The 26,126-nt window shown below is 44.0% G+C and overlaps 1 protein-coding gene across 1 annotated transcript in view; it reads right to left on the bottom strand.

The window, feature by feature from the left end:
• The window catches only part of itfg1 (integrin alpha FG-GAP repeat containing 1), a gene marked incomplete at its 3' end in the record, with an annotated part of 338,836 nt that overhangs the window by 160,991 nt on the left and 151,719 nt on the right, over positions 1 to 26,126 (bottom strand). The window contains exon 9 of the mRNA XM_084308210.1: positions 9,270 to 9,364. Coding sequence (XP_084164336.1) covers positions 9,270 to 9,364 — 95 coding nt within the window. The remainder of the gene's footprint in view (positions 1 to 9,269; positions 9,365 to 26,126) is intronic.

The raw sequence follows: 26,126 nt of genomic DNA, 5'->3' as shown, positions 1-26,126 counted from the left end.
TGGTTAGCTAGAAGGCTGGCTGACTGGTGGTTGGTTGGTTAGAAGGCTGGCTGACTGGTGGTTGGCTGGTTAGCTAGAAGGCTGGCTGACTGGTGGTTGGTTGGTTAGAAGGCTGGCTGACTGGTGGTTGGCTGGTTAGCTAGAAGGCTGGCTGAATGGTGGTTGGCTGGTTAGCTAGAAGGCTGTCTGACTGGTGGTTGGCTGGTTAGTTAGAAGGCTGGCTGAATGGTGGTTGGCTGGTTAGCTAGAAGGCAGGGTCTGACTGGTGGTTGGCTGGTTAGCTAGAAGGCTGACTGACTGGTGGTTGGCTGGTTAGCTAGAAGGCTGGCTGACTGGTGGTTGGTTGGTTAGCTAGAAGGCTGTCTGACTGGTGGTTGGCTGGTTAGTTAGAAGGCAGGGTCTGACTGGTGGTTGGCTGGTTAGTTAGAAGGCTGGCTGAATGGTGGTTGGCTGGTTAGCTAGAAGGCGGGGTCTGACTGGTGGTTGGCTGGTTAGCTAGAAGGCTGGCTGAATGGTGGTTGGCTGGTTAGCTAGAAGGCGGGGTCTTTCTGGTGGTTGGCTGGTTAGCTAGAAGGCTGGCTGAATGGTGGTTGGCTGGTTAGCTAGAAGGCTGTCTGACTGGTGGTTGGTTGGTTAGCTAGAAGGCTGGCTGAATGGTGGTTGGTTGGTTAGCTAGAAGGCTGTCTGACTGGTGGTTGGCTGGTTATCTAGAAGGCTGGTTGACTGGTGGTTGGCTGGTTAGCTAGAAGGCTGGCTGACTGGTGGTTGGTTGGTTAGCTAGAATGCTGGCTGAATGGTGGTTGGTTGGTTAGCTAGAAGGCTGTCTGACTGGTGGTTGGCTGGTTAGCCAGAAGGCTGGCTGACTGGTGGTTGGCTGGTTAGCTAGAAGGCTGGCTGAATGGTGGTTGGCTGGTTAGCTAGAAGGCTGTCTGACTGGTGGTTGGTTGGTTAGCTAGAAGGCTGGCTGAATGGTGGTTGGTTGGTTAGCTAGAAGGCTGTCTGACTGGTGGTTGGCTGGTTAGCCAGAAGGCTGGCTGACTGGTGGTTGGCTGGTTAGCTAGAAGGCTGGCTGAATGGTGGTTGGTTGGTTAGCTAGAAGGCTGTCTGACTGGTGGTTGGCTGGTTAGCTAGAAGGCTGTCTGACTGGTGGTTGGCTGGTTAGCTAGAAGGCTGGCTGACTGGTGGTTGGCTGGTTAGCTAGAAGGCTGGCTGACTGGTGGTTGGCTGGTTAGCTAGAAGGCTGTCTGACTGGTGGTTGGCTGGTTAGCTAGAAGGCTGTCTGACTGGTGGTTGGCTGGTTAGCTAGAAGGCTGGCTGACTGGTGGTTGGCTGGTTAGCTAGAAGGATGGCTGACTGGTGGTTGGCTGGTTAGCTAGAAGGCTGTCTGACTGGTGGTTGGCTGGTTAGCTAGAAGGCTTGCTGACTGGTGGTTGGCTTGTTAGCTAGAAGGCTGGCTGACTGGTGGTTGGCTGGTTAGTTAGAAGGCGGGGTCTAGGGGAGCTCCAGTAGCTCACCACGTACCGCAAGTGCTATTTCAGTGCCGTGGACAACCGCGCTCGCGCGGATCTGGGGCTGAGCGCGTTCGAATACCGGACGGCAGCCGTGCCTTTCCCAGAGTGTCTTTCCCCCCATCTGAACCCTTTCAGCCTGCTTCTGTCGGTCGAACTTGACCAAGTATGAATGCGACGAAAAAGCGATAAACGCTAAAAAGAACCAGCTGACTGGTCAAAGTTTAAAAAAAAAAGAAGGCGGGGTCTGACTCACACTGGACACCAACAGAAAACATGGAGGAAGTGTGTATGTACTAGGGGTGTAAAGGTACACAAAAACACGGTTCGGTACGTACCTCGGTTTTGAAGTCACGGTTCGGTACGGGTTTTCGGTACAGTGGGGGGAAAGTTTGGCTTTCCATGTTCCACTCAGGGGCGATGTAGTGTGCAGTAACTAATTGTACTTGTAGGGCTGTCAACGAATATTCTATATTGAAATTAATAATCGAGTTTTGAATTCAATTTGGCACGCAAAAAAAAAGTTCTGCACGTGCGTTCGTTAGTGGTTAACGTACCGTTGTATTTGTTCGGTACACAGCCGTACTGAACCTTAGGTCCAGTACTGAACCGGTTTGGTACGGATACGTGTACCTTTACACCCCTAGTATGTACAGTATGTGTGAATGTAATTGGGAGGTGGGGGTTATTTGTTTGGTGTGTTTATGCGTGATGTGTGACAGTAGGGAATATATATAGTATGTGTGTGTGTGTGTGTGTGTGTGTCTGTGTCTCTGTGTGTGTATATATGTAAACCATTCACTATTCAGCAGCAATCATCGCCTCCCATAATGCGTCTGATAGAATGCTGAGGCGGCTGAACTGAGGAGTAAATATTATCAGTCTGCGGGCTGAAGCTACCGACAGCATGGACACTAAACACCCAGAGCTGCAGCCGCTTCCGCTAAGTCCATGGAAATGCAATGAATCTCCGCTGGGACATTCAGAGGTACCAGGAGCCTGGTGCCAACACACACACACACACACACAAATCGATACGTAGTAGTATCGCGATACTTTGCGTGGCGATACTGTATCGATACAGGGACGCCAAGTATCGATATTTAATTATTCATAAACAACAAATAAAAAAAATTGTATACGGAAGTTGCATTGTTCATTTCAATACCTGTAATAGTACAGTAGTCCACACACACACACGCGCACACACACAGGGCAGTTTCAAAGGGGTCCCACGACTTCTCCCCTCAGAATATCTGGATGGGGTCACATGACTTCTGCCGTATGCAAATGTCAAGGAGGCATACAGCTCCACCCCCCCCCCCCCCCCCCCCCCGACACACTCAAGACCACAATCTAGTGAGGCCTGTATCTACATACAGGCCTATCATTAAGAGACAGCCACCTACCACCAGGTCTGTTCCACAATGGTCTGATGATGTCGAGGAGGAGCTAAGGGAGTTTTTCAAACAATAAACCAAGGACATTAAACACCTGCTAATTATGAAAAAGAGGGCCTTCGTGGCAGGGGACACTGAGCAGGCCAGGGCTGTCCAAAGGGAGTTAAAAACAAAAAGAGCTAAGGGCAGCCAATAACAGCTACAAGGACAGGCTGGAGGGCAGACTACAGGCCAACAACACCAGGGAGGTGTGGGCGGGTGTCAGGAGGATTACTGGGTTCAAACAGCAGGGCACGGCTGTTTTGAACATGTTTTTCAACCGCTTTGACCAGAGTCGCCTCTCCACACCCCTCCCCCCACCCTCCACCCTCCAACACCAGCATCCCTCCCCACCCCCCAAGCACCTGCAACACCTCAAGCCCCTGGTGCGTGACTCCCTCAACCCCCTGCAGTTTGCATAACAGGCAGACATCGGGGTGGAGGACGCCATCATCATTTTCATCACTTTCATCATCAGAAAGAAGCATTTCATACAAAATTATTCTGTATTTCTGTATGACAACTAATAAAGAAACTTGAAACTTGAATGATCTATATGCTCCACAGTGAGGATTATGTTCTTCGACTTCTCCAGTGCCTTCAACCCCATCCAGTCGTCACTGCTAGAGGAGAAGCTCTCTGCGATGCAGCTGGATCACGGCTTGGTGGCCTGGATCAAGGACTACCTCACTGACAGACCGCAGCCCATCAGACTACATGACAGTCAGTCTGACGTACTGGTGAGCAACCCATGGTGCCCCCCAAGGAACTGTGCTGTCACTAGGGCAACTCTGATTGTATGATTCCATGTGGCAAATAAAAACTCTGAACTGAACTGAACTTCGATTTTTTTTTGGAATTTGAAGCTTCGGGGCCGATATTCGATTTTAATTCGAAGCTTCGAGATTACATTTCTTTTTATTGTAAATAATAAAGATTAAAAAAATATATATATATTGATGTTGTGGGACTTGTACAGCACTTTGTTCAACTTTTTCAGTGCTGTAAAGTTTAAACCTTTTTAAATCTTAGACAAACTAAACACTTTGCTTTCATGAAATATTGTAAGCCGTCATTTGAGGCTTTATAAAAGCAGCACAATGAACACAAATCTGTCAGTGCCGAGTCCGACCTCATCTTAAATAAGAAACAGCATTGCTTGTTGTAGTTAACAAAGAGAGGCAGAGTTGATTTTACAAAAAATAAAATAAAAATTATTCATATATTTTTTTTTTTTTTTTTATAATCGAATTTTATTTTCATATTCGAATCCCATGCCCATCGAACGAAGCTTCGAAGTATTTAAGACAGCCCTAGCTGTCACCCTTCCTCTTCACCCTCTATACCTCAGACTTCTGCCACAACTCAAGCGGGTGCCACCTGCAGAAGTTCTCCGACGACTCCTCCATCGTAAGCTGTGGAGAGCTTTGTGGGGTGGACCGACAGCAACCACCTCCAACTCAACACCAGTAAGACCAAGGAGCTGGTGATGGACTTCCGGAGGGGCAAGAAGAGGCCCCCCCCGATTCCCATCACCATCCGAGGGGATGAGGTGGAGGTGGTGGAGTCATATAAGTTCCTCGGGGTACCCCTGAACAATAAACTGGACTGGTCGGACAACACAGATGCCCTCTACAGGAAGGGACATAGCAGGCTGTTCTTCCTGAGGAGACTCAGGTCCTTCAACGTGTGCAATAGATTGCTGCAGTCATTTTACCAGTCTGTAGTGGCCAGCGTCCTCTTCTACGCTGTGGCATGCTGGGGGGGCTACATCAACTCAAGGGACACCAACAAGCTCAACAAGCTGGTGAGGAAGGCTAGCTCCGTGGTGGGAGTCGAGCTGGTCAGACTAGAGGGGGTGGCAGAGAGGGGGATGAGAAGGAAGCTGGCTGCTATCCTGGAGAACCCTCCCCACCCCCTCTACGACGAGCTGGTCAAGATGAGAAGCACGTTCAGTCACAGACTCATATACCCCTCCAACACTCAACTAACCACCTCTGCTCCTATTTAGCATTTTAGCATTTAGCATTTTTAGATTATATATTAGATTAGATTTAGATATTGGATTATTAGATTATATATATTGTAACTATATTTATGTAAGGCAAATATAACTGAGAGGGCATTACATATACTCATCTTGCACCTTGTTGCCCATATGCACATGTCCAGAGTTAATTATATTGTTATATTGTTTACTTCTCCACTGTACTATAATTATATGACTGTACCATGTCTTCCACTACCTGTACCCCCCCCCCCCCATGCTGCTATGATGCCTGAATTTCCCCAAGGGGATCAATAAAGGAATATCTTATCTCATCTCCCCTCAGACGATCTGAATGGAGTCACATGACTTCTCCCTCAGATGATCTGAATGGGGTCACATGACTTCTCCCCTCCAATAGAAACACACCAGACTCCTCTTCACAGACAGGGGTTGTTCATGCTATAGTCACTTTAGACCCACACCATGCATTGTCTTGCATGCAGTAGAATGAGGTTACTTTAGCCTCTCTTGTAGAGTATGGTTGCTGACCAGTGTGCACCGTCCTTGTAGAAATCAAGCTGAACATAACGTTTGGTGTGTATGGACGACAGATAGAGAGATAGAGAGAGATACAGATATAGACATAGAGAGAAAGACAGATATAGAGATATGATATAAAGATATATCTTTATATCATATCTCTATATCTGTCTTTCTCTCTATGTCTATCTGTCTAATCATTATTATTAGTATGTTGTTCCTATTTGTGAAAAATCAATCATGCACTGTAATGTCAAATCACGTTCCATTTTGTACCTGTACAATCTGAATCTGAAGCTATCTCTCTTTATTCTCTATCTCTCTAGTTTAGTCTCTCTCTCTCTCTCTCTCTCTCTCTCTCTCTCTCTCTCTCTCTCTCTCTCTCTCTCTATATATATATATATATATATATATATATATATATATATATATATATATATATATATATATATATATATATATATATATATATGTATATATATGTAGATATAGAGATACATATTATATATATAGATATATATAAAGATAGAGAAAATAGATATAGTGAGACAGTGAGAAATATAGAAAGATAGATAGAGAGAGAGATACATATATATATATAGTCAGATGGTATATATATATGGTATATATATATATAGAGAGAGAGAAATATATAGAGGAGATAAAGAGAGAGGGCTATCTAGATATAGAGATATATACATATATATATAGAGAGATATAGAGAAATAGAGATATAGAGAGATAAGAGATATAGATCCATATAGAGATAGATAGATATAGTGAGCTGGTGAGAGAGAAAGAGATATATATATATATATATATATATAGTGAGAGATAAAGAGAAATAAATCAAGCTGATATAACATAACGTTTGGTGTGTTTGAACGACAGCGGCACAAAATGAAACACATAATGAACTATAATCTATGGTCCCCTCCAGCTCTCTCTCTCTACCATCTTTTCCATTCACTCCTTCCTTCACTCATTTTGTGGGTGCAAGGCAGACAAAAGCAGCCATGTTCTGAAAGAGTGTGCAGCTGTGTGTGTGTGTGTGTGTGTGTGTGTTCGAGGGAGAGAGATAGATATATAGAGAGATAGTGAGATAGAGATAGTGAGATAAATATAGATATATATATAGATATAAAGATAGAGAGATAGATATATATAAGTGATATATATAGAAATAGAGAGAAAACGATAGAGTGAGAGATAAATATATATATATAGATATAGAGATGTATATATAGATATATGATATATATATATATAGATAGATGTAGAGATATATAGGGATATATATATATATATATATATATATATATATATATATATATATATATATATATATAGATAGATAAATATATAGAGTGAACAATAGATACATACATATACTGTATATATATATATATATATATATATATATATATATATATATATATATATATATATATATATATATATATATATATAAAGCGAGATATATATAGAGATATATACAGTATATATAGATACATATAGATAGATGGGGAGATATATATATATATAGATATATATAGAGATCTCAGATATATATAGAGAGAGATATAGAAATAGATAGATAGATAGCAAGAGAGAGAGAGAGATATATATATAGATAGAGAAAGAGAAAGAGAGAGATATAGAGCGAGAGAGAGAGATAGAGAGATTAGCGAGAGAGAGATAGAGAGATAGATAGAGATATAGAGATAGAGAGAGAGATAGAGAGAGATTAGCGAGATAGAGAGAGATAGATAGATATAGATATAGAGATAGCGAGAGAGAGAGAGAGAGAGAGAGAGAGAGAGAGAGAGAGAGATAGAGAGAGAGAGAGAGAGAAAAAGAGATTAGCGAGATATAGAGAGAGAGAGAGAGATAGATAGAGATAGAGAGATAGAGAGAGAGAGAGAGAGAGAGAGCGAGAGAGAGAGAGAGAGAGAGAGAGAGAGAGAGAGAGATTAGCGAGATAGAGAGATTAGCGAGATAGAGAGAGAGAGAGAGAGAGATAGAGAGAGATATAGAGAGATAGAGAGAGAGAGAAAGAGAGAGAGAGAGATAGAGAGAGAGAGAGAGAGAGAGAGAGAGAGAGAGAGAGAGAGAGAGAGAGAGAGAGAGAGAGAGAGAGAGAGAGCGAGAGAGAGAGATGTAGAGGTGGGTGGACATTCAGATATGCCTTCATTTATATTTTGGTTCAGAAAGAAAATGTTGCGAGAAGAAACCGTCTTTTTGGTTTCAATAATGGGAAGATGAGAGGGAAGGAAGGATGAGGAGAAGAGGGAGGATGAGGTGATGGAGGAGGAGGAGGAGAGGGCAGGGGGAGGGTGGCACATCTGCCAACTGTTATGACTGAAACTGAAAAGGCACTCACAAGATGGCACGGGGGAGGTGATGGTGTACATGTGTGTAAGTGTGTCCGTCTCTCTGTGTATGTGTGTGCATGTGTATGCATGTGTGTGTGTGTGTGTGTGCGTGCCTGCCTGTGAAACTGTGTTTGTGACATGCATGAATGTGTGTTTGCGTGGGCGTTCATTTATGCTTCCACGGATATGTGTGTAAGTGTGAGTGTGAGTGCGCACAACTCTTGCACATTGCCCCAGGCGCCTGCAGAGCCATGTGAAATCCATGTGAAGTCATTCTTAGAGAGGTGGGGGGGGGGGGGGGGGCTCCCTGCTGTGAGCCTTCCAGAGAAAGACTGTTGAGAGCACCGAGCTACAGAGACACGACACACACACTGACAGGAAGTCGATTATTGTGGAGCCACTGACGTCCATGTTTTCACTGCAGCAGGGAGGAGTCGACAGGACCAGATAAGAGATGGATAACGACTGATGCCATCGTGCAGATACGGACAAGACCGGACCGGATCGGACTAGACTGGACTGGACGTTTGTTGAGATCAGATTTACAGGCTACAGTAGATGGAGTCGTGTTCAGAGCGCAGTAGTGGATACGTATACTGGCACACCCGACTTACAGCAGAGTAGAGTACAATAGAGTAGGGTAGAGTAGAGTACAGTAAAGTAGAGTATATTATAGCAGTTGAGTAGAGTAGAACAGAGCGGTGTAGAGCAGATCAAAGCAGGGTACAGTAGAGCAGAGTATAGTCTAGCAGTGTATAGGGGAGTATAGTATAGTAGAGTAGAGTAGAGTAGAGTAGAGTAAAAAAGATCAGAGTAGAGATGAGTAGAACATAGTAGAGTAGAACAGAGTCGATTATATTATAGTAGAGTATAGCAGAGCAAGGCAGAATGGAGTACGGTAGAGTGGAGCAGAGCGCAACATGATAGAGTAGACTAGAGACACATTTAGTAGAGTATAGTAGAGCAGAGCGCAACATAATAGAGTAGACTAGAGACAAATTTAGTATAGTAGATCAGAGCCAATCAGAATAGAGTAGAGCACAGTAGAGAAAAGTAGAGCAGAGTAGATCATAGTAAAACAAAATAGTAGACTAGAGTAAATATAGTAGAGTGAAATAGTCGATCAGAGTAGAGTAGAGTAGAGTAGAGTCGAGTAAATTAGAGTAGATCAGAGCAGAGCAGAGTAAAGTAAAAATAATAGTGTACATAGAAAGGTGTATGTGTGTGCGTGCGTGTGTGTGTGTTCGCATATGTGTGTGTGTGTGTGTGTGTGTGTGTGTGTGTGTTCGCGTATGTGTGTGTGTGTGTGTGTGTGTGTGTGTGTGTGTGTGTGTGTGTGTGTGTGTGTGTGTGTGTGTGTGTGTGTGTGTGTGTGTGTGCACATGTGCATGTGTGTGCGTGTGTGTGCGTGGTGTACCTCTTTTTGACCTGGCTTGGACATGTAGATGGCACTGCGTTGGCAGGAAGTATCCATACACACTGGCAGGATGTGGTCCTGGACCCCATCACCATCTGAGAGAGAGAGAGAGAGAGAGAGAGATAGAGAGAGAGAGAGAGATAGAGAGAGATAGAGAGAGAGAGATACAGATTTATAAGATAAATTATATCTGCCTGTGCTCAAATCTGACAGCCAAAAGAGAGACGACCGATTGCCTCATTAACCTACAGAACTCAAACGACAGGGGAACTCGGTACATTGGACTGAGTTGAGCTACAGTATGCAAATATATCACATTTGGTAAACATCTTTATCTGAAGCCCTTGCAAATACCAGGAGTAACTATATACTGTCGTGGAAATATATTATCATGTTCTTATATATCTGTTGTTTTATCATGTCATACAGCTTGAGTTTCAGTCCGACCAGATTTACTGGTTAATGTGTGTATGTCTCTTTAAGATACTCTATCATTTTCTCAGTCATAACGAAGTTGCTGTTTCTACCAGCCATAGAGCCAGAACCCAAGGTCATGGGAACTGTAAGATGGAGCGCTGTTTTCCTTCCAGGCTTAGCCATAACATAGTCGTATTATTAATTTCTCTAACCAGCCATTTTGTTTTCTTCTACGTCATTTCATGTATTCAATTGTATGTCTGACCAAGCCTCTAGGTCAGTCCCCTGTCAGACGCTAGTGGGTAAACATGTCTGTCTCTGGCGGGTGACTGGCCTGGCAGCGTGGCCACGCTGTCATGAACTTTCTTTATTGAATAAACCTTCTTATTATTATTAATAATGACTCAGAATGATTAATGTAAACGGCTCATCGTTTGTCCTTTGATAATTCCCATTACAGATGGCGACGAGAGATGTTTTTTTAACCGATGGGTGTCGAGGTCGGCCGCCAAACGGACTCTGCAGAAAGGGTGAATCCTGGAATTCCGGGGGAGCGCTGTCTCGAGGCTCCTCCGTGCGAGACACCGAGGGGAGAGAACCAGCTGCGCCGTCCGCTTGGCTGTCACCTCCGGCATGAACCTTGGGGACGCGTGATGAGGAACACTCGGTGAGCTGTTGACATTCTGATTTCTGTTTAAAACATTTTTGTTTTTAAATTTATAATTAGAGGTCTAAACTAGAACATGGTGCCGGTCAGAGCTATTTTTTAAATGTATATTACTATGTGCTCTGCAGTGGTTATTTTTTTCATTGTATTGGTGTATTACTGTGCTTGGATGGTTTTTTCTATAGTTTCTCAATCTTGGTACGTCCCGAATGTATTAGGCAGGGATTAGGCTCGTGCCTTATAGACGGGGTGCGGGGGCCTACCACGAGTATAATAAAATATGTTGACGACGAGAAGAATTATGGGGTATTTTTTTAATTAGGTTAACATATATTTTAGAGCGATGGGGGTCGAGTTGGCCGCGAGCCGAGGCGCTATGCGGGCAGGTTGAAATCTTGGGTTTCAGGGAAAGCGCTTTCTTCTTCTCAATACTCCCCCGCACATGGGAAGGGAGTGAGGAACCACCTGCTAGCGTCCGTTTGGCTGCCAACTACGGCTAGAATCCATGGGAGCGCGTGGGGGAGATATTCGGTGAGCTGGGCATTCTGTTTAGAAGCGGTTATTTATAAAGTAGCCATTCTGTTTAAAAGCGGTTATGTATAAAGTAGCCATTCTGTTTAAAAGCGGTTTTTGTTTCTATCTATAAAGTAATTATGCGAGTGGGGTATTGAATATAGGATAATGTGTGTAACCCCCCTGTGTTTCCTTGAGTACTGGGATTTAAGGGGTATGTTCTGGCTGTACGCTGTTTACAGAGCTTTTTATCTCCGAGTGCTCAGGAGGAACCAATTTTTGGGGGCCACATAATTTGTACATAGTATTGTTTTTTTTTGGGTACCCTTTTTATGGTTTTCCTCTGGACACTTTAAATTAAGAGGTATGTTCCGATAATTAGGCGGGAATTACATTTGTATCCGAAATAACAGGCGTGTGCAAAGGGTACTGTGGGTATAGTGGAAAGGGAAGTTCATGCAAATAGTTTTAGGCACTGATTCTGGGTTTTTTGGTTGTTGCACTGTTTTTGGGTTATCACAAAGAGGCGGGAAGAGGGTCCGTGCGTGAGGATACCAAGAGCGTGGGATGCCAAAAGATAGGGGGACAGGGGCTTATGTCGTGTGATTAGTTTTCCACTACCTTATCTGGTCATACTGCAGTTTTTCTGAAAATAAATAAGATAGGGGCATTGTATCCGAAATAACAGGCGTGTGTTAGTACGCTACTCCACAGAGCTTTTTTCTCGAAAGTGTTCAGAGGAAACGATTTGTCTGCCACATATTTTATTGTGGGTTTTTATTTTTTGTCTTTTATTTTCTGTTTGGTTTTGTTTATTTTTTGTTTGTTTTTGTTTGTTTTGTGTTTACCTAGAAAATGGAAAATGTGGACAGTTTAGAGGGGCCAGAAAGGGGGGCCTGTGGGGTCATGACGGGAGAGGCTAAGAATCTGTTTTTCTGTCTTTTCTCCCACGGTGTGCCCGGGGCTGGATTTTGGGCTCGGTGTCTTTCCGTGTGCGTCACCGCCACCGGCCGTCCCGTCTCCTATCCGCTGGTCTCGCCGGCGACCATCAACTCCGGTGCGCCGGGCATTGGTATAAAGACTGTGCCTATAAGGAGGTGTTTGGGGGAAAAAAGCACAATGGCGTGCGGAGGTGCAGGACGGGACGGGCCCACAGCGCATTGGCTGGACGCACGGCGGGGAGACATCGACCTGAGCTCAGGCAAAGTATAGCGCACACTCACATGCACGCACACAGATCGATAGAGATACAGGTACAGCAATATATTAAGGCCATGTGAACAAATCACTGACAATGGGCCTTCTGAAATTTGTATTAGTAGCTCCAAAGTGATCATAAAGTGTATAGGGTTTAGGTATACCTTTGAGACTGGGATTTAAATACATTTCAATATATACCCTGTTTTGAATCAACATATAAAAAAAAAAAAAAAAAAAAGAGAGCAGCCATAAAGGCACAAATATGGGTAATTATTTTTATTAAATGCAGGATATAATAGAAACAAGTGCATACTGTAGCACAGGCTGTGCACGCTGTTATATTACATAGAAATATTTTCCTCTGTCTGTGTAGGCACACACACACACGTTTACATGCACGCACGCTGTGATAGGGGATAAACAATTCGCTATTTTATCTGCATCGTTTGTGTGTGTTGACATTGCCATGGGTGAATTTACGTCAGTTAGTATCTTGTTATTGACAGTAGAGCTGGACTGTTTTTGCTCATCATCACATTGTATCAGCCACCAAAATACTCATCAATATTTACATAGATTGACACTTGTGTCTGTGATCAATACATAGAACTTATCCATACTTAAGTGTCGAATGTGTTGTCGTTATACAGCACAAATACAGTAGGCCTACAGTGGGAATACATGTGGCAAACATAGTGAGTCTATGGAGAGCGGTCTATAGTGAGAGTTTAGAGGGAGATGACACTGGGTCTAAAAGGACTTATGTGCGCTATCATACAAGTAGTGTAACGTATGTTGTTTTACTTGCTACTGCCGGAGAAATTGGGCTGCTAAATGAGGATTAGAGATCAGTAACGTTTTGGTGGTGTTCGTTCAGTGATAACAACATTGGCTAAATAGCTAACAAAATGAATACAACGTATAGCGTGGCTAACGACACAGAATAACGTTAAAACAAGTGCATGCATGATTGTTTACAATAAGCGGGTGGTCAAGGGACTGACATAACGGGTAGATTGCCTGCACACCACGGGGCACACAAGGGTTCCGCGAGATGCCTGATGGGAATGTTTCTTTAAGAACAACTATTGAACTAAACAAATAGTCTATCTAGTGCTTCATGTGTATACAATAAGTGCTTAATCTAATAACATGAACTAAAAAAGAAGTCGATCAAAATGTCTTCACACGTTTCGTAAAGTTATTATAGGAACTTTATCAACTTGACGTCCGCGGCAGGCGTCATTGCTTTTACCAACAGGGTTTCCAACGCATTTCCACTGAGCAGTCGCATTCGTGTGACGTCACTCCGGGGTCCTATGACTATCTCCGTTACAGAGCTGGCGCGGCTCTGGTTCGTTATCGTTTACAAGGGAATACAAAGCGGCTGTCGTGATAATCACACAACAATACTTCCGGTCCGGTCGGTGGGCTTCAAAATAAAAGTCTAGAACACCGGAAAAGACGGAGCGGTGGGCTTCAAAATAAAAGTCTAAAACACCGGAAAATAAGTTTATTTTGTACAGCGTTTTCCTCCACGAGTACTCGAGTACATCATGTGATCAATCGATCTGGATTATTTTTGCCCATCCCTAGTTTATCCTGTGCTGAAGTCTCCATTCCAATAGAGATAGTGTATATTTTGGTCTTTATTTTGATTATGGTTTCACTGCTTTTTTATTTATGAGTAAGAGTAAAAAAAAAATCCTACTTTTGAGAGTACTTAAGTACTGACAAGTAAAAGTACATTGTTTTTTTTAAAGGGATAGACCAGGGGTCTCAAACTCATTCAATCATGGGCCAAGGATTCATTTTTGGTATACATTGAGACAGGTATAATGGGGGCAGAAGGAAGGGGCTTTACTATGGCAGCAAGTCATATTGTTTATTGTTGAAAAGGATCCCCATTAGATACATATGACAATCACAATTAACAATGTAGACATCATTATCAACATCAGCTCACATATTTAAGTAGTGCATTCTTAGGTGGTATTTGAAAGACACTTTACTATTCAATTTACTTATGTTCAGTGGGCAGTTATTCCAATGATTGATGGCACGATGAACAACAGTCCTCTTTAAAGATTTTGGACGTGGTAACGTAATCTGTCCATCATCAGCTGACCTAGTAAAATAAGAATGAACCTGGTTGCATCTGACAATTTGTTTGTATAAGAAAACAGGTTGAGACAAAAAGACAGTGTTCCTGAAAAACTAACCTTGCAGCTCTGTGGTGGGCAGTTTGCAATTTCTTTAGTTGACCTTTGGATACAGAGGACTATACTGCTGCACAATAATCTAGGTGACATCCTAGCCTTAATTGATAAAGTATCAGTAATCGAATTACCTATATCTGACCATCACTGTGTATTTAACAGAGACAAAAAAGGATGGAGGGAAAACCCTGCGGTAAAGTAACTAGGAAAATTTGATGGAAGGACGGATGTCATAACCTTGCCCTCTCACTTTCAAACATGCAGAGCGGCAGGGTTTTTGTTATGACGCCAGCTGTAATAGTGTGTTTTGGGACAGGCGAGTGGAAGAGGTACATGCGCGTTCACAAGTAATGTATGCTTGTGGATAATAGAGTGGATATGTATTAATACTCCCAGATGAAGGTAATAGGCTAATGTGTTGGACCTGAAAGGCTGTCCCTCCTAGTTGTGGGCTTTCAGAGGCAGGGCAGAGGGAACAGAGCGAGTGGAGAACAAGACAAACCACTCAAGTTAACGTAAAGCTGCAATACGTAGTTTTGGGATAGAAGTGGGTGTGTGATAGTATCTTTAGAACCAAATTATCAGAGTAGCAGTATATACACGGCACTCCATTTGCAACAAAATAGGAAGAACAGCAATATTCTTCACTAACAAATTACAGGACTTGTGTTATGTCAACTGAGCTTTACAAAACTGTCATGGGAGATGACCACAGCTAAAACGGTGCCAGGTCAGAGAGATCAAAATGTGCATGGTTTGCCTATGAAGAGGGTGATAGAACAGTGGTCCAGTAGATGAGGCACCACGCCCTACAAAGCAGAGCAGAGTGCAGGCTGCAGAGTCTCCCATTTTCACAAGAGATGTCGCTCACCAGAGTCTCATCTGCTCTCACTGCTACTATATATATATATATATATAGGTTGTTCTATTTTGGCCTAGGTGCCTTAGTTTTGTTATTGACCTTTGGAGTCTGGAACACCCAGCTCTCACCCTTTTGTCCATTTAAATAGCTGTTCCAATATATATTGTTATTTTTGATAAACTCCTGTCTTGTCCTGTGTCCACCACTTTGCATTCAAGGCCTACACAAGCCATACTTTAGGCTTGAATGTAACATGGGGGCTCTAGCGGGTCTTCAAACAGGTGAGGATGCTCTTAATTTATAATTTGATTTGACCACTTATATGCTGTTTAAATATTTAGTTTAGTGGACACCACAAGTAGGTACTTTCATTGTTTTCTGGCTGTGTTTAGCTTCCTGTGTACCACGTAACCCTGGGGCAGTCATTGAAGGGATTAGTACGATATACTTGTCTTGTATTATACAATATACTTGACAGTATATGGTCGATATGATCTTTGGCTGGTAGCAGGTGTGGTTGAAGAATGCTAGGTCTACAGTGCTTTCAGTATAGGTAGGTTAGGGGGCCGGAGAAATAATTAGTGTTAGGACCTGATGTAAGTATTTTTGTTAGAGATGTGGTGGGCCTAGCAGTCCTTCTTTGGCTGCAGTGTAGGTTTTAGAAGCTATTTGTGAGTCATATCAGATTGTAAGGAGCACCTGTTTGGATTGTTTGGGTTTGTTTGTTTGAGTTTGTTTATTAGATGTTGCTGGAGGGTGACACAGGAGGTTTTGCCTCACTTTGTTTGTGTTGCTGAAGAGCGTTTGTTCCATTATTTTTGGGATAAATGTCTACATATATATGTGACTTCACAGGGTTAGTCTTGTGGGTGGTATGCATTACACAATACAATACACACATGTACAGATGCGGTTACTGTAGCCTGCTCACTCTGTGCCACCCACACCCCCATTCACCAACTCATTTTAAATAAAGAGGTCAAGTATACAGTACAATGACCTATCGCAAAATCAGAAATAGATGTCAGATGGAGCTTTATAATGGAATGACCTTCGTCCAGCTTCAGGAAAGGGAGATTACAGCCAGCCACTCATATCTCTCTTTTGTCTTTTTTCTCCCACGTACACCTCTCCTTTGTAGTTTCTCAGGGGGGGGTCCTCCGTCTCTGTGCCAAACAAGTGACCGCCGGGCCCTACTGACCACTGCCCCAGTGAGAGGAAGCTGTTCCCGGAGAAGCATATACCTATCAGCCTGCTCTAGCCTGCAGCGGGCCTACTACTCTAGCCTGCAGCGGGCCTACTGCTCTGGCCTGCAGCTGGACACGACGACGCAGCTATGAGCTACATCAGACACTGCCCAACAGCTGACCACAGCTGGGACAAGCACTGGCCGAGTCATTGGCCGAAGATAAAGAACTAAGACAGTTCAATCCTAACTGCGATTCATCAACAGGCTTTTAACGTCGGAGGATAAGACAGTTAGCCTGTTTTCAGTTGTGAAAACGAACCAAGGACAGTGCGAAAGAACAGACCATCTGCAACGACGAGGGAACCATCAGACTGGATCGGCCCGGGGGGGTGTTTGGTGGCGGAGAGGGGGGGACCTGCCTGAGATTCAACAACTGATTAAGAGGCAAGTCTGACCCACATCACATTACATTATCTCAGAAATATTAAGTAACAATGTACTGAACTTTGTTAAAGAATGGAAATGTTTTTGCAAATTGTAGTTTTGTTTTGTTTTAGCTATCTGAGGGTATAGCCTTGAGCTTTTCCTCTGCTTGAGAGATTCCAATCACTGTGCAGTTTGCAGTCACGTGTTCTTGCTGTAATCTGTTTTCGCTCTACTGAAAGGGTTTTGTGAGAATGTTTTTGTTTTGAATAAGGGGAATTATTATTCTGCAAGATACTCTCCTGTTTTTCTTTTGTGATTTCAATTTTTCAGCTTGGTGGTGGGAGAAGTATGGCCTTGACAAAACCAGAGGCTGGACTGTACCCTTGAGTCCTGCAACCACCGTCTGGGCATTTGCAAAGAGACGCTAATGATGGTTGCTGTTATGACAACTTCTCTTTTGCACGTGACACGGGGTCTATGCAGAGGACCTTTTGTTTTTTAGATAATAAAAATAGTTTGTGCTGAGTTTAATGATAATATGTTTGTTGTCTTTATGAAATGATAATGATTGTGATTAATATTATCAAAAGGAGGGAACTGACGTGGAAATATATTATCATGTTCTTATATATCTGTTGTTTTATCATGTCATACAGCTTGAGTTTCAGTCCGACCAGATTTACTGGTTAATGTGTGTATGTCTCTTTAAGATACTCTATCATTTTCTCAGTCATAACGAAGTTGCTGTTTCTACCAGCCATAGAGCCAGAACCCAAGGTCATGGGAACTGTAAGATGGAGCGCTGTTTTCCTTCCAGGCTTAGCCATAACATAGTCGTATTATTAATTTCTCTAACCAGCCATTTTGTTTTCTTCTACGTCATTTCATGTATTCAATTGTATGTCTGACCAAGCCTCTAGGTCAGTCCCCTGTCAGACGCTAGTGGGTAAACATGTCTGTCTCTGGCGGGTGACTGGCCTGGCAGCGTGGCCACGCTGTCATGAACTTTCTTTATTGAATAAACCTTCTTATTATTATTAATAATGACTCAGAATGATTAATGTAAACGGCTCATCGTTTGTCCTTTGATAATTCCCATTACAATACTTAAGATGGGTAACCCCTATCCCTTGCATAGTCAGTGCCTTGCTTTAGTACCCACTGAGCTACACAGGGAATGGGACCTCCAACCATGGCACTGAGTGGCAATTTGGACAACCGTTACTCGCCAGAAATGCAGGTGTCGACTTTCACCTTTTTATTCTTTGGGTGACGGTTTCTGTCATCTCTGCCATCTCTATGGGTAACAGAAGTTGGCAAGCTCCGAAACGTTGCGTTTGTTTGCTCCGTCAATCTTTCCTCCGCCCCCCCTCCATGTATAAACATGTTAGCTGCAGCTACAACCTAAATTAAACTACCAGTAAATCCATGTGAAGGTTGACATTTCATTCAATCGCACTGTGCAACAATATATGATAATATACCGTATGTGTCCGTGACGTAATACAATACTGGAGATGCGTGGCATGAAAGAGAAAAAGTGACACTTCCTTCCATCATGAACACGTCGTTTCCGTCTGGCGACAGCTGTCGGGAGCGTAGATCAGCGTTTAGTGCCTTGCTGCCAACTTAGCTACACAGGGAATGGAACCACTATGCCTGGGCATAACAAAAAATATTGTTTGTTTCCGGTTGCCAACCGACCCTGCCGATTTAGGTGCGACCCAATATATTTTATGAGTTAAAAAAAAAAAAAAAAAAAAAAGGCAGATTTTTTATTTATTTTTTTAATAAAGTTTCATAGAAATCTTAGTCAAACCTTTAGTATTATGGATATTAAACATGCTGGCAGAGTACATGCATCCATGTTGTTGTGAACATTTTTATTAAATAAAGAAATTCCCTATCCATAGTCGCCGTGGGAAAGAATAAAATAAAAAAATAAAATAAAATAAATTACCTACCTACCATGCCTTAACCGACAACCAACAGGAAAACAAACAATATTTTTTTTATGCCCTGGTGGTGCTAGTGCCACGCTCTACCTATTGTGAGATACAGGGCATGGAACCTCCCAGCCCCTGGCAGTGCCACCACCTAACTGTTGAACTGCACAGCACCGGTACAAAAACAATCACAGGGTGAAGCAAATACTCCCAACGAGAAGAAGCAAAAAGTGACACTCGGATTGGAGATTTCTCGACGCAAACACGGGTATTTGATTCCCGTGGGAAAAGGTTAGCGCATGGGGGTGACAGTGGCTCGGGAGGCAGAGCAGTCGTCTGGTAGAGCAGAAGGTTCCCGGTTCGATTCCCGCTCCTCCCGGACAGCGTGTCAAAGTGTCCTCGAACAAGACAATTAAAGGGGAACTATCTTATACATGGCCTTTTTCAGTGTTTAGCATTGTTTCCTAGCTATGTGGACTTATATTAATATGATCTATGTCTCTACTTCTCATATTGGCGCATTCTTCCAATTCTCCTCTCACAATATTCACCCTCACTGAACTGAGTCATCTGAAAATGTGCTGATTTGTGATGTCAGAGAGACACCGCTGCATGATAATCAGCTGAGTTTCCACACAGTTCCCACAGTGGTTGGAGCCCAGGCTCAAAACAGCTTAAGATCTTGAGGTAGAAAAATGCTATTTTTGAGGACTTGATTAGAAATACAAAACAATGAATTAAAAAAAATTAAAATTACAGAGGTGTTCCATAAACCCACAGGAATTGTGTAAAAGTGCCCAAATAGTGAAAGAAATAGTAAAATAGTTCCCCTTTAACACCTAACTGCTCCTGATGAGCTGCAGCTCGCCTCCTCCGTCGGTGTGTGTGGGTGAATGTGAGGGACAAATTGTAAAGCGCTTAGGATAAAGGCTGTTATACAAATGCACCATTTACCATTTGCAATGAATGCGGTTGTTTGTGCAATTCTTTTCGAGCTCTTCTTCCGCTCGGAGAGGCCGGACCAAACAATGGCACGACATTATAACGCTAATGACGGAACAACAACACTGTGCCTAGAAAGATACCCGCAGAGTTACCCACCGTCACCTTTATTTACTCACTGTTCAAATACGTATTTTGTAGATCTGGTATGTCATGGAGCTGGATGTAGCAGTGCTGTCTATCTGTATCTCACGTATGTCATATATGTTATGATGAATTTAAAATGGGGGACCCTGATGTAAACAAGACGAACGTCTTTCTCTGGTCTGCATCCCCTTAACAATTGTGTGTATTGAGCCGTACTGTATTGTACCCATTCTGCAATCTGTTAATAACATTTTCAATCAATCAATCAATCTTACATTTGGTTCACAGTGCCTCAAGATTATATTGGGTTTGATTGATGTAAAATAGAATCATTGGGCTAATTACATTAATGTGTATAGTAAGCTTCCTGTCGACTCTGCAAAATGTAAATGTGCTGTATCTCCCCGAATTGCATAGTGCACCTTTAGTTTAAACCAAAGCTTTCTCCAGACTTTTTCTCCCCCCTACCTCCTCTCAACTCCCCCCTACCCCCACTAACCCCCCCCCCTACCCCCACTCAACTCCCCCCAACCTGCACTCAACTCCCCCCTACCCCCACTCAACTACCCCCTACCCCCACTCAACTCCCCCCTACCTGCACTCAACTCCCCCCTTCCTCCACTCAACTCCCCCCTACCTGCACTCAACTACCCCCTACCCCCCCTACCCCCCCCCTACCCCCACTCAACTACCCCTACCCCCACTCAACTCCCCCCTACCCGCACTCAATGAAACTGCACTGTGGATGAGAGCTATTTTATTCCGTCTATTTAATGCTACTTTTATGTAAATGAGAAATATTTGTATTACACTGCTCTTCTTCTGTCTATTTTATACTCATTCTATGTCTGCACTTTATACATAGCTTTTAGTCAGCGACCTGGTAATAGTCTTTTATAGATTTAAATGTCACACATCTATTATAAACGATACGTGTGTAAAGGCGAAAGTGCGCTTCAGAAATCTATTACACTTTTTTCTTACAGATATTAATGACAGAAATCCATTGCAATCTTTCTTGATGTTTTAATGTAAACGTTCTGCTCATTTTATGCCTGTGTCCATTTTGTGTCTACAGTACATCACGGCTGTGAAGCACCTTGGGCTGCGAGCTGTATGCAAGTTTATTATTATTATGATTGATTGATTGACTGCACATTGGAATACTGACAAAGCCATACTTGGTCATTTACTGTACAACTGGGTTAGGACATTTGTAGGGGCCAGTTTCGAATTGCAGTCTCCCGTAGGTGTTCTTTGAGAGTGGTTTTGAAAGTGGGTAGTGATTCACATTCCTTTACAGCTTTGGGTAGGGCGTTCCACATTGATGTGGCATAATTGCTAAACGTGTTTAGTCCCTTGTTTGAGCCGAATCTGGGTTTAACATGATTTGTGGAGCTCCCTCTGGTGTTGTGATCGTGGTATTCAGGAACCCTCTACTCTAACGAATTCAGTCGGGACCTCGGTTTAACGTCTCAACTGAAGGACGGCACTATGTACGGTGTCCCTGGAGACAACAACACCACCAGGTCCAGAGGACAGAGTGCCTCCCTGCTGGACAACAACACCACCAGGTCCAGAGGACAGAGTGTCTCCCTGCTGGACAACAACACCACCAGGCAGGTCCATAGGACAGAGTGCTCCCTGCTGGACAACAACACCACCAGGTCCAGAGGACAGAGAGCTCCCTGCTGGACAACAACACCACCAGGTCCAGAGGACAGAGTGTCTCCCTGCTGGACAACAACACCACCAGGTCCAGAGGACAGAGTGTCTCCCTGCTGGACAACAACACCACCAGGTCCAGAGGACAGAGTGTCTCCTTGCTGGACAACAACACCACCAGGTCCAGAGGACAGAGTGCTCCCTGCTGGACAACAACACCACCAGGTCCAGAGGACAGAGTGCTCCCTGCTGGACAACAACACCACCAGGTCCAGAGGACAGAGAGCTCCCTGCTGGACAACAACACCACCAGGTCCAGAGGACAGAGTGCTGCTCCCTGCTGGACAACAACACCACCAGGTCCAGAGGACATAGAGCTCCCTGCTGGACAACAACAACACCAGGTCCAGAGGACAGAGTGCTCCCTGCTGGACAACAACACCACCAGGTCCAGAGGACAGAGAGCTCCCTGCTGGACAACAACACCACCAGGTCCAGAGGACAGAGTGCTCCCTGCTGGACAACAACACCACCAGGTCCAGAGGATAGAGTGCCTCCCTGCTGGACAACAACACCACCACCAGGTCCAGAAGACAGAGTGTCTCCCTGCTGGACAACAACACCACCAGGTCCAGAGGACAGAGAGCTCCCTGGAGACAACAACACCACCAGGTCCAGAGGACAGAGTGTCTCCCTGGAGACAACAACACCACCAGGTCCAGAGGACAGAGTGTCTCCCTGGAGACAACAACACCACCAGGTCCAGAGGACAGAGTGCTCCCTGGAGACAACAACACCACCAGGTCCAGAGGACAGAGTGTCTCCCTGGAGACAACAACACCACCAGGTCCAGAGGACAGAGTGTCTCCCTGCTGGACAACAACACCACCAGGTCCAGAGGACATAGTGTTACCTGCTGGACAACAACACCACCAGGTCCAGAGGACAGAGAGCTCCCTGCTGGACAACAACACCACCACGTCCAGATGACAGAGAGCTCCCTGCTGGACAACAACACCACCAGGTCCAGAGGACAGTGTCTCCCTGCTGGACAACAACACCACCAGGTCCAGAGGACAGTGTCTCCCTGCTGGACAACAACAACACCAGGTCCAGATGCCAGAGTGTCTCCCTGCTGGACAACAACACCACCAGGTCCAGAGGACAGAGTATCTCCCTGCTGGACAACAACACCACCAGGTCCAGAGGACAGTGTCTCCCTGCTGGACAACAACAACACCAGGTCCAGATGCCAGAGTGTCTCCCTGCTGGACAACAACACCACCAGGTCCAGAGAACAGAGTGCTCCCTGCTGGACAACAACACCACCAGGTCCAGAGGACAGAGTGTTACCTGCTGGACAACAACACCACCAGGTCCAGAGGACAGAGTGATCCCTGCTGGACAACAACACCACCAGGTCCAGATGACAGAGATCTCCCTGCTGGACAACAACACCACCGGGTCCAGAGGACAGAGTGTTACCTGCTGGACAACAACACCACCAGGTCCAGAGGACAGAGAGCTCCCTGCTGGACAACAACACCACCAGGTCCAGATGACAGAGATCTCCCTGCTGGACAACAACAACACCACCAGGTCCAGAGGACAGAGTGCTCCCTGCTGGACAACACCACCACCAGGTCCAGAGGACAGAGTGCTCCCTGCTGGACAACAACACCACCAGGTCCAGAGGACAGAGTGCTCCCTGCTGGACAACAACACCACCAGGTCCAGAGGACAGAGTGCCCCCTGCTGGACAACAACACCACCAGGTCCAGAGGACAGAGTGCTCCCTGCTGGACAACAACACCACCAGGTCCAGAGGACAGAGTGCTCCCTGCTGGACAACAACACCACCAGGTCCAGAGATATAGTGAGATATAGGCATAAATGCATATATAAGATGATCAAATGCAGTTTGATACCGATCAACGTTATATTAAAAATTTCAACTGTACATGGTCCTAAACGTCATGGCTGGTCATCTGCGGGTGAACGGAGGGGGGGGGGGGGGGGGGGGGGGTCGTTTATATTCAATGGCTGACGTTAAATGATTCATGTAGTATGGGTGATATATTGATCAGAGCAGTTTATATCGAAAATGGTAAAGAAAAACGCTGAAACTCACCCCAGTCTCCTCGTAGCATTGGGTGATGAGAGTGGAGCAAAAAGATCGCTATTATGGGATGTTGATCGATGCGATCCATTTCCGGGTTGTATATACTAATACACGTCCAAATCATGTTGATTATTGAGTTATGGCAAAGATCAATATCCACGGTGTCGTATTGAGCCCCGGGACGATAAGCGAGTGGCCGGACGGAAATAGGGGAGGACCAAGCACTTCCGGCCACTTCCGGTTTGGCAACTCGTCGATCGGCCACGAGGTGGCGGTATTAAAGCGTTGCAGAGTTGTGATGGCCCAGACAGCATCACCCAAAACTCTGTGAGTGAAATATGAATACCATGACGAAATATGAAATATTGATCTCAAGAACGCCTTACGGCGTCATTGGCAGACAACGCATGGCGGAGAAAGCCGCCTTAACACGTAATTGGCGAGCAATGGGTTAATGGGACAAAACACTTATGGTTTTGTTTACAACTCTTTTGTTGAGTCCATTTTAACCTTTGTATTGTCTCCTGGTATGGCAACCTGTCAATAAATACAGAACAAAAACAGTCTGGCCAACATAGTCAAGATGGCCAGCAAGATATTTGGGACCCAGCAGCTTTCCTTGACAGACATTATAACAGACACATTCTGCGGAAGGCTCAGACGATCTTAGACAGCTCTGACCATCCTCTCTTGGAGGAGTTTGTCCCCCTCCCCTCTGGCAGGAGATATAGGCTCCTGCATTTCATTTTCCTTTTCTTTTTCCTGGTTGGATTCTGTAAGATGTGATGTTTCTTGTGGTGGTTATTTGTTGTTGTTGTTGTTGTCTCTACCACTGCTGGCAATGCAAATGTCCCTTGAGGACAATGAAGTCTTAACTGAAAGCGCTCCACAGGGGACCAATCACCCGGGAAAACAAATCCTGCTGTTCCCATGGCAACACATCCAGCATGGGCTGGCTACATCACGACTCCAGGCAACATGATCAGACTCTGGACATGTTCTCTTGCTCACCTCCCCTTCCCTACGACTAACCCTAAACTAGGTCTTTAATATTAGCGAAATATGAGTTTTATCCATATCTCGGTGCATTCCGGCGAAACCGGATCAATTAGACGGAAATAAAGGAAGCTGTCATATGTGTTTGTAGTCCTATGAAAGAAGAGACCCAGGGCTTTCGACGGGCTTTCAAATTTCAGAAAACTACACTACCCAGCGCACGCGAGCCCCTGTCAAACTTGGAGCCAGCCGCCTGGCGTTATTTTCGTGATTATGTCTCACGGGTCGAACAAACCTGAACGTGAACCTGAACGATGAACACTGATCTCTCCACACACAAGCACACACACACACACACACACACACACACACACACACACACACACACACACACACACACACACACACACACACACACACACACACACACACACACACACACACACACACACCATTCTGCACTCGCACACACAAACGCACCATAGGTCACTTTAAACACACAAGAAAAGGACACTAAGAAAATAAATAGTTGTGATTTTTGTATAGTATAGTTAGTAACAGCAAGTATAGCATAGGGACATAGAAGAAAAACTGCTAGTTATCTTTTAATTATTATTACTATTGTTTTATTGCACAATCGTAGCAGGCATGGCCAACCGCATTTCACTGTATGCCCTGGTATGTATGTGACGAATAAACTCTTGAATCTTGAATATCGAAAACCTGAACGTTATTGCCATAAAATAGAATGTAGTTTATTTCTTTACCTTTCTGTGAACGTCTAGGAAAAAAACACGTCTCAATCTGATGAAAAATTACGGATCATTTTTCATTACAAAACAGTAACTGTACTTACATTAGATTTCATTCACAGTCTTTGCTGCCCTGTCAGGGGTGCCTGGTGGTATTAAATCCAGATTGAACTCTGCCATTGGAAAGAGATTTGGCCCGATCCATAAATGTATGACATGGCCATAATACGGTAATTTATAGGCCTGATATTATATATTTGTATTTAAAATAGCACGTGTCATGATGGCAAAATTCAGTACTGTATCTACAAAAAACCCTGTAAATCATCTGCCCTTTATTCACTTGCTTATATTTTTTGTTTGTTTCACGTTTTGTCAATGTTAGCATGGTGTTATTCACCGTCAAAGATGAAAAAAAACAATATTTATAATAATAATTTATATTCTCCTTTGGTTCATTACAATTTACTCAAGCATAGTAACAGACACAATATTATACACAATATACATTCCCTGAGGTCCATAGATGTCCCTAGATACCAGGAACATGCAAATGGACCTTGTAGAAGTGGAGCAATCCTCCATTTACCTGGGCATGTACTTTTAGGCACACTTTCTGAAAATAATGGCTAAGGCTTAAGAGGTTAAGTCAGGAATTATGAAATGTATAGTATTTTAACTATATATTTAATGAAACTATTAAATATATAGTTGAGTTACCGATATTATTAGTTATGCACAAGGCAAAAAGCTGAGGATTTGCAGAAATCTTGCAGAAGTTGTTTGTTTTTATA

This window comes from Notolepis coatsorum (genome assembly GCF_963971535.1).
Source record: "Notolepis coatsorum genome assembly, chromosome: 2".
NCBI lineage: Eukaryota > Metazoa > Chordata > Actinopteri > Aulopiformes > Paralepididae > Notolepis > Notolepis coatsorum.
The sequence above is the reverse complement of the archived record's forward strand: the minus strand, read 5'-3'. Positions and strand labels throughout refer to the sequence as shown.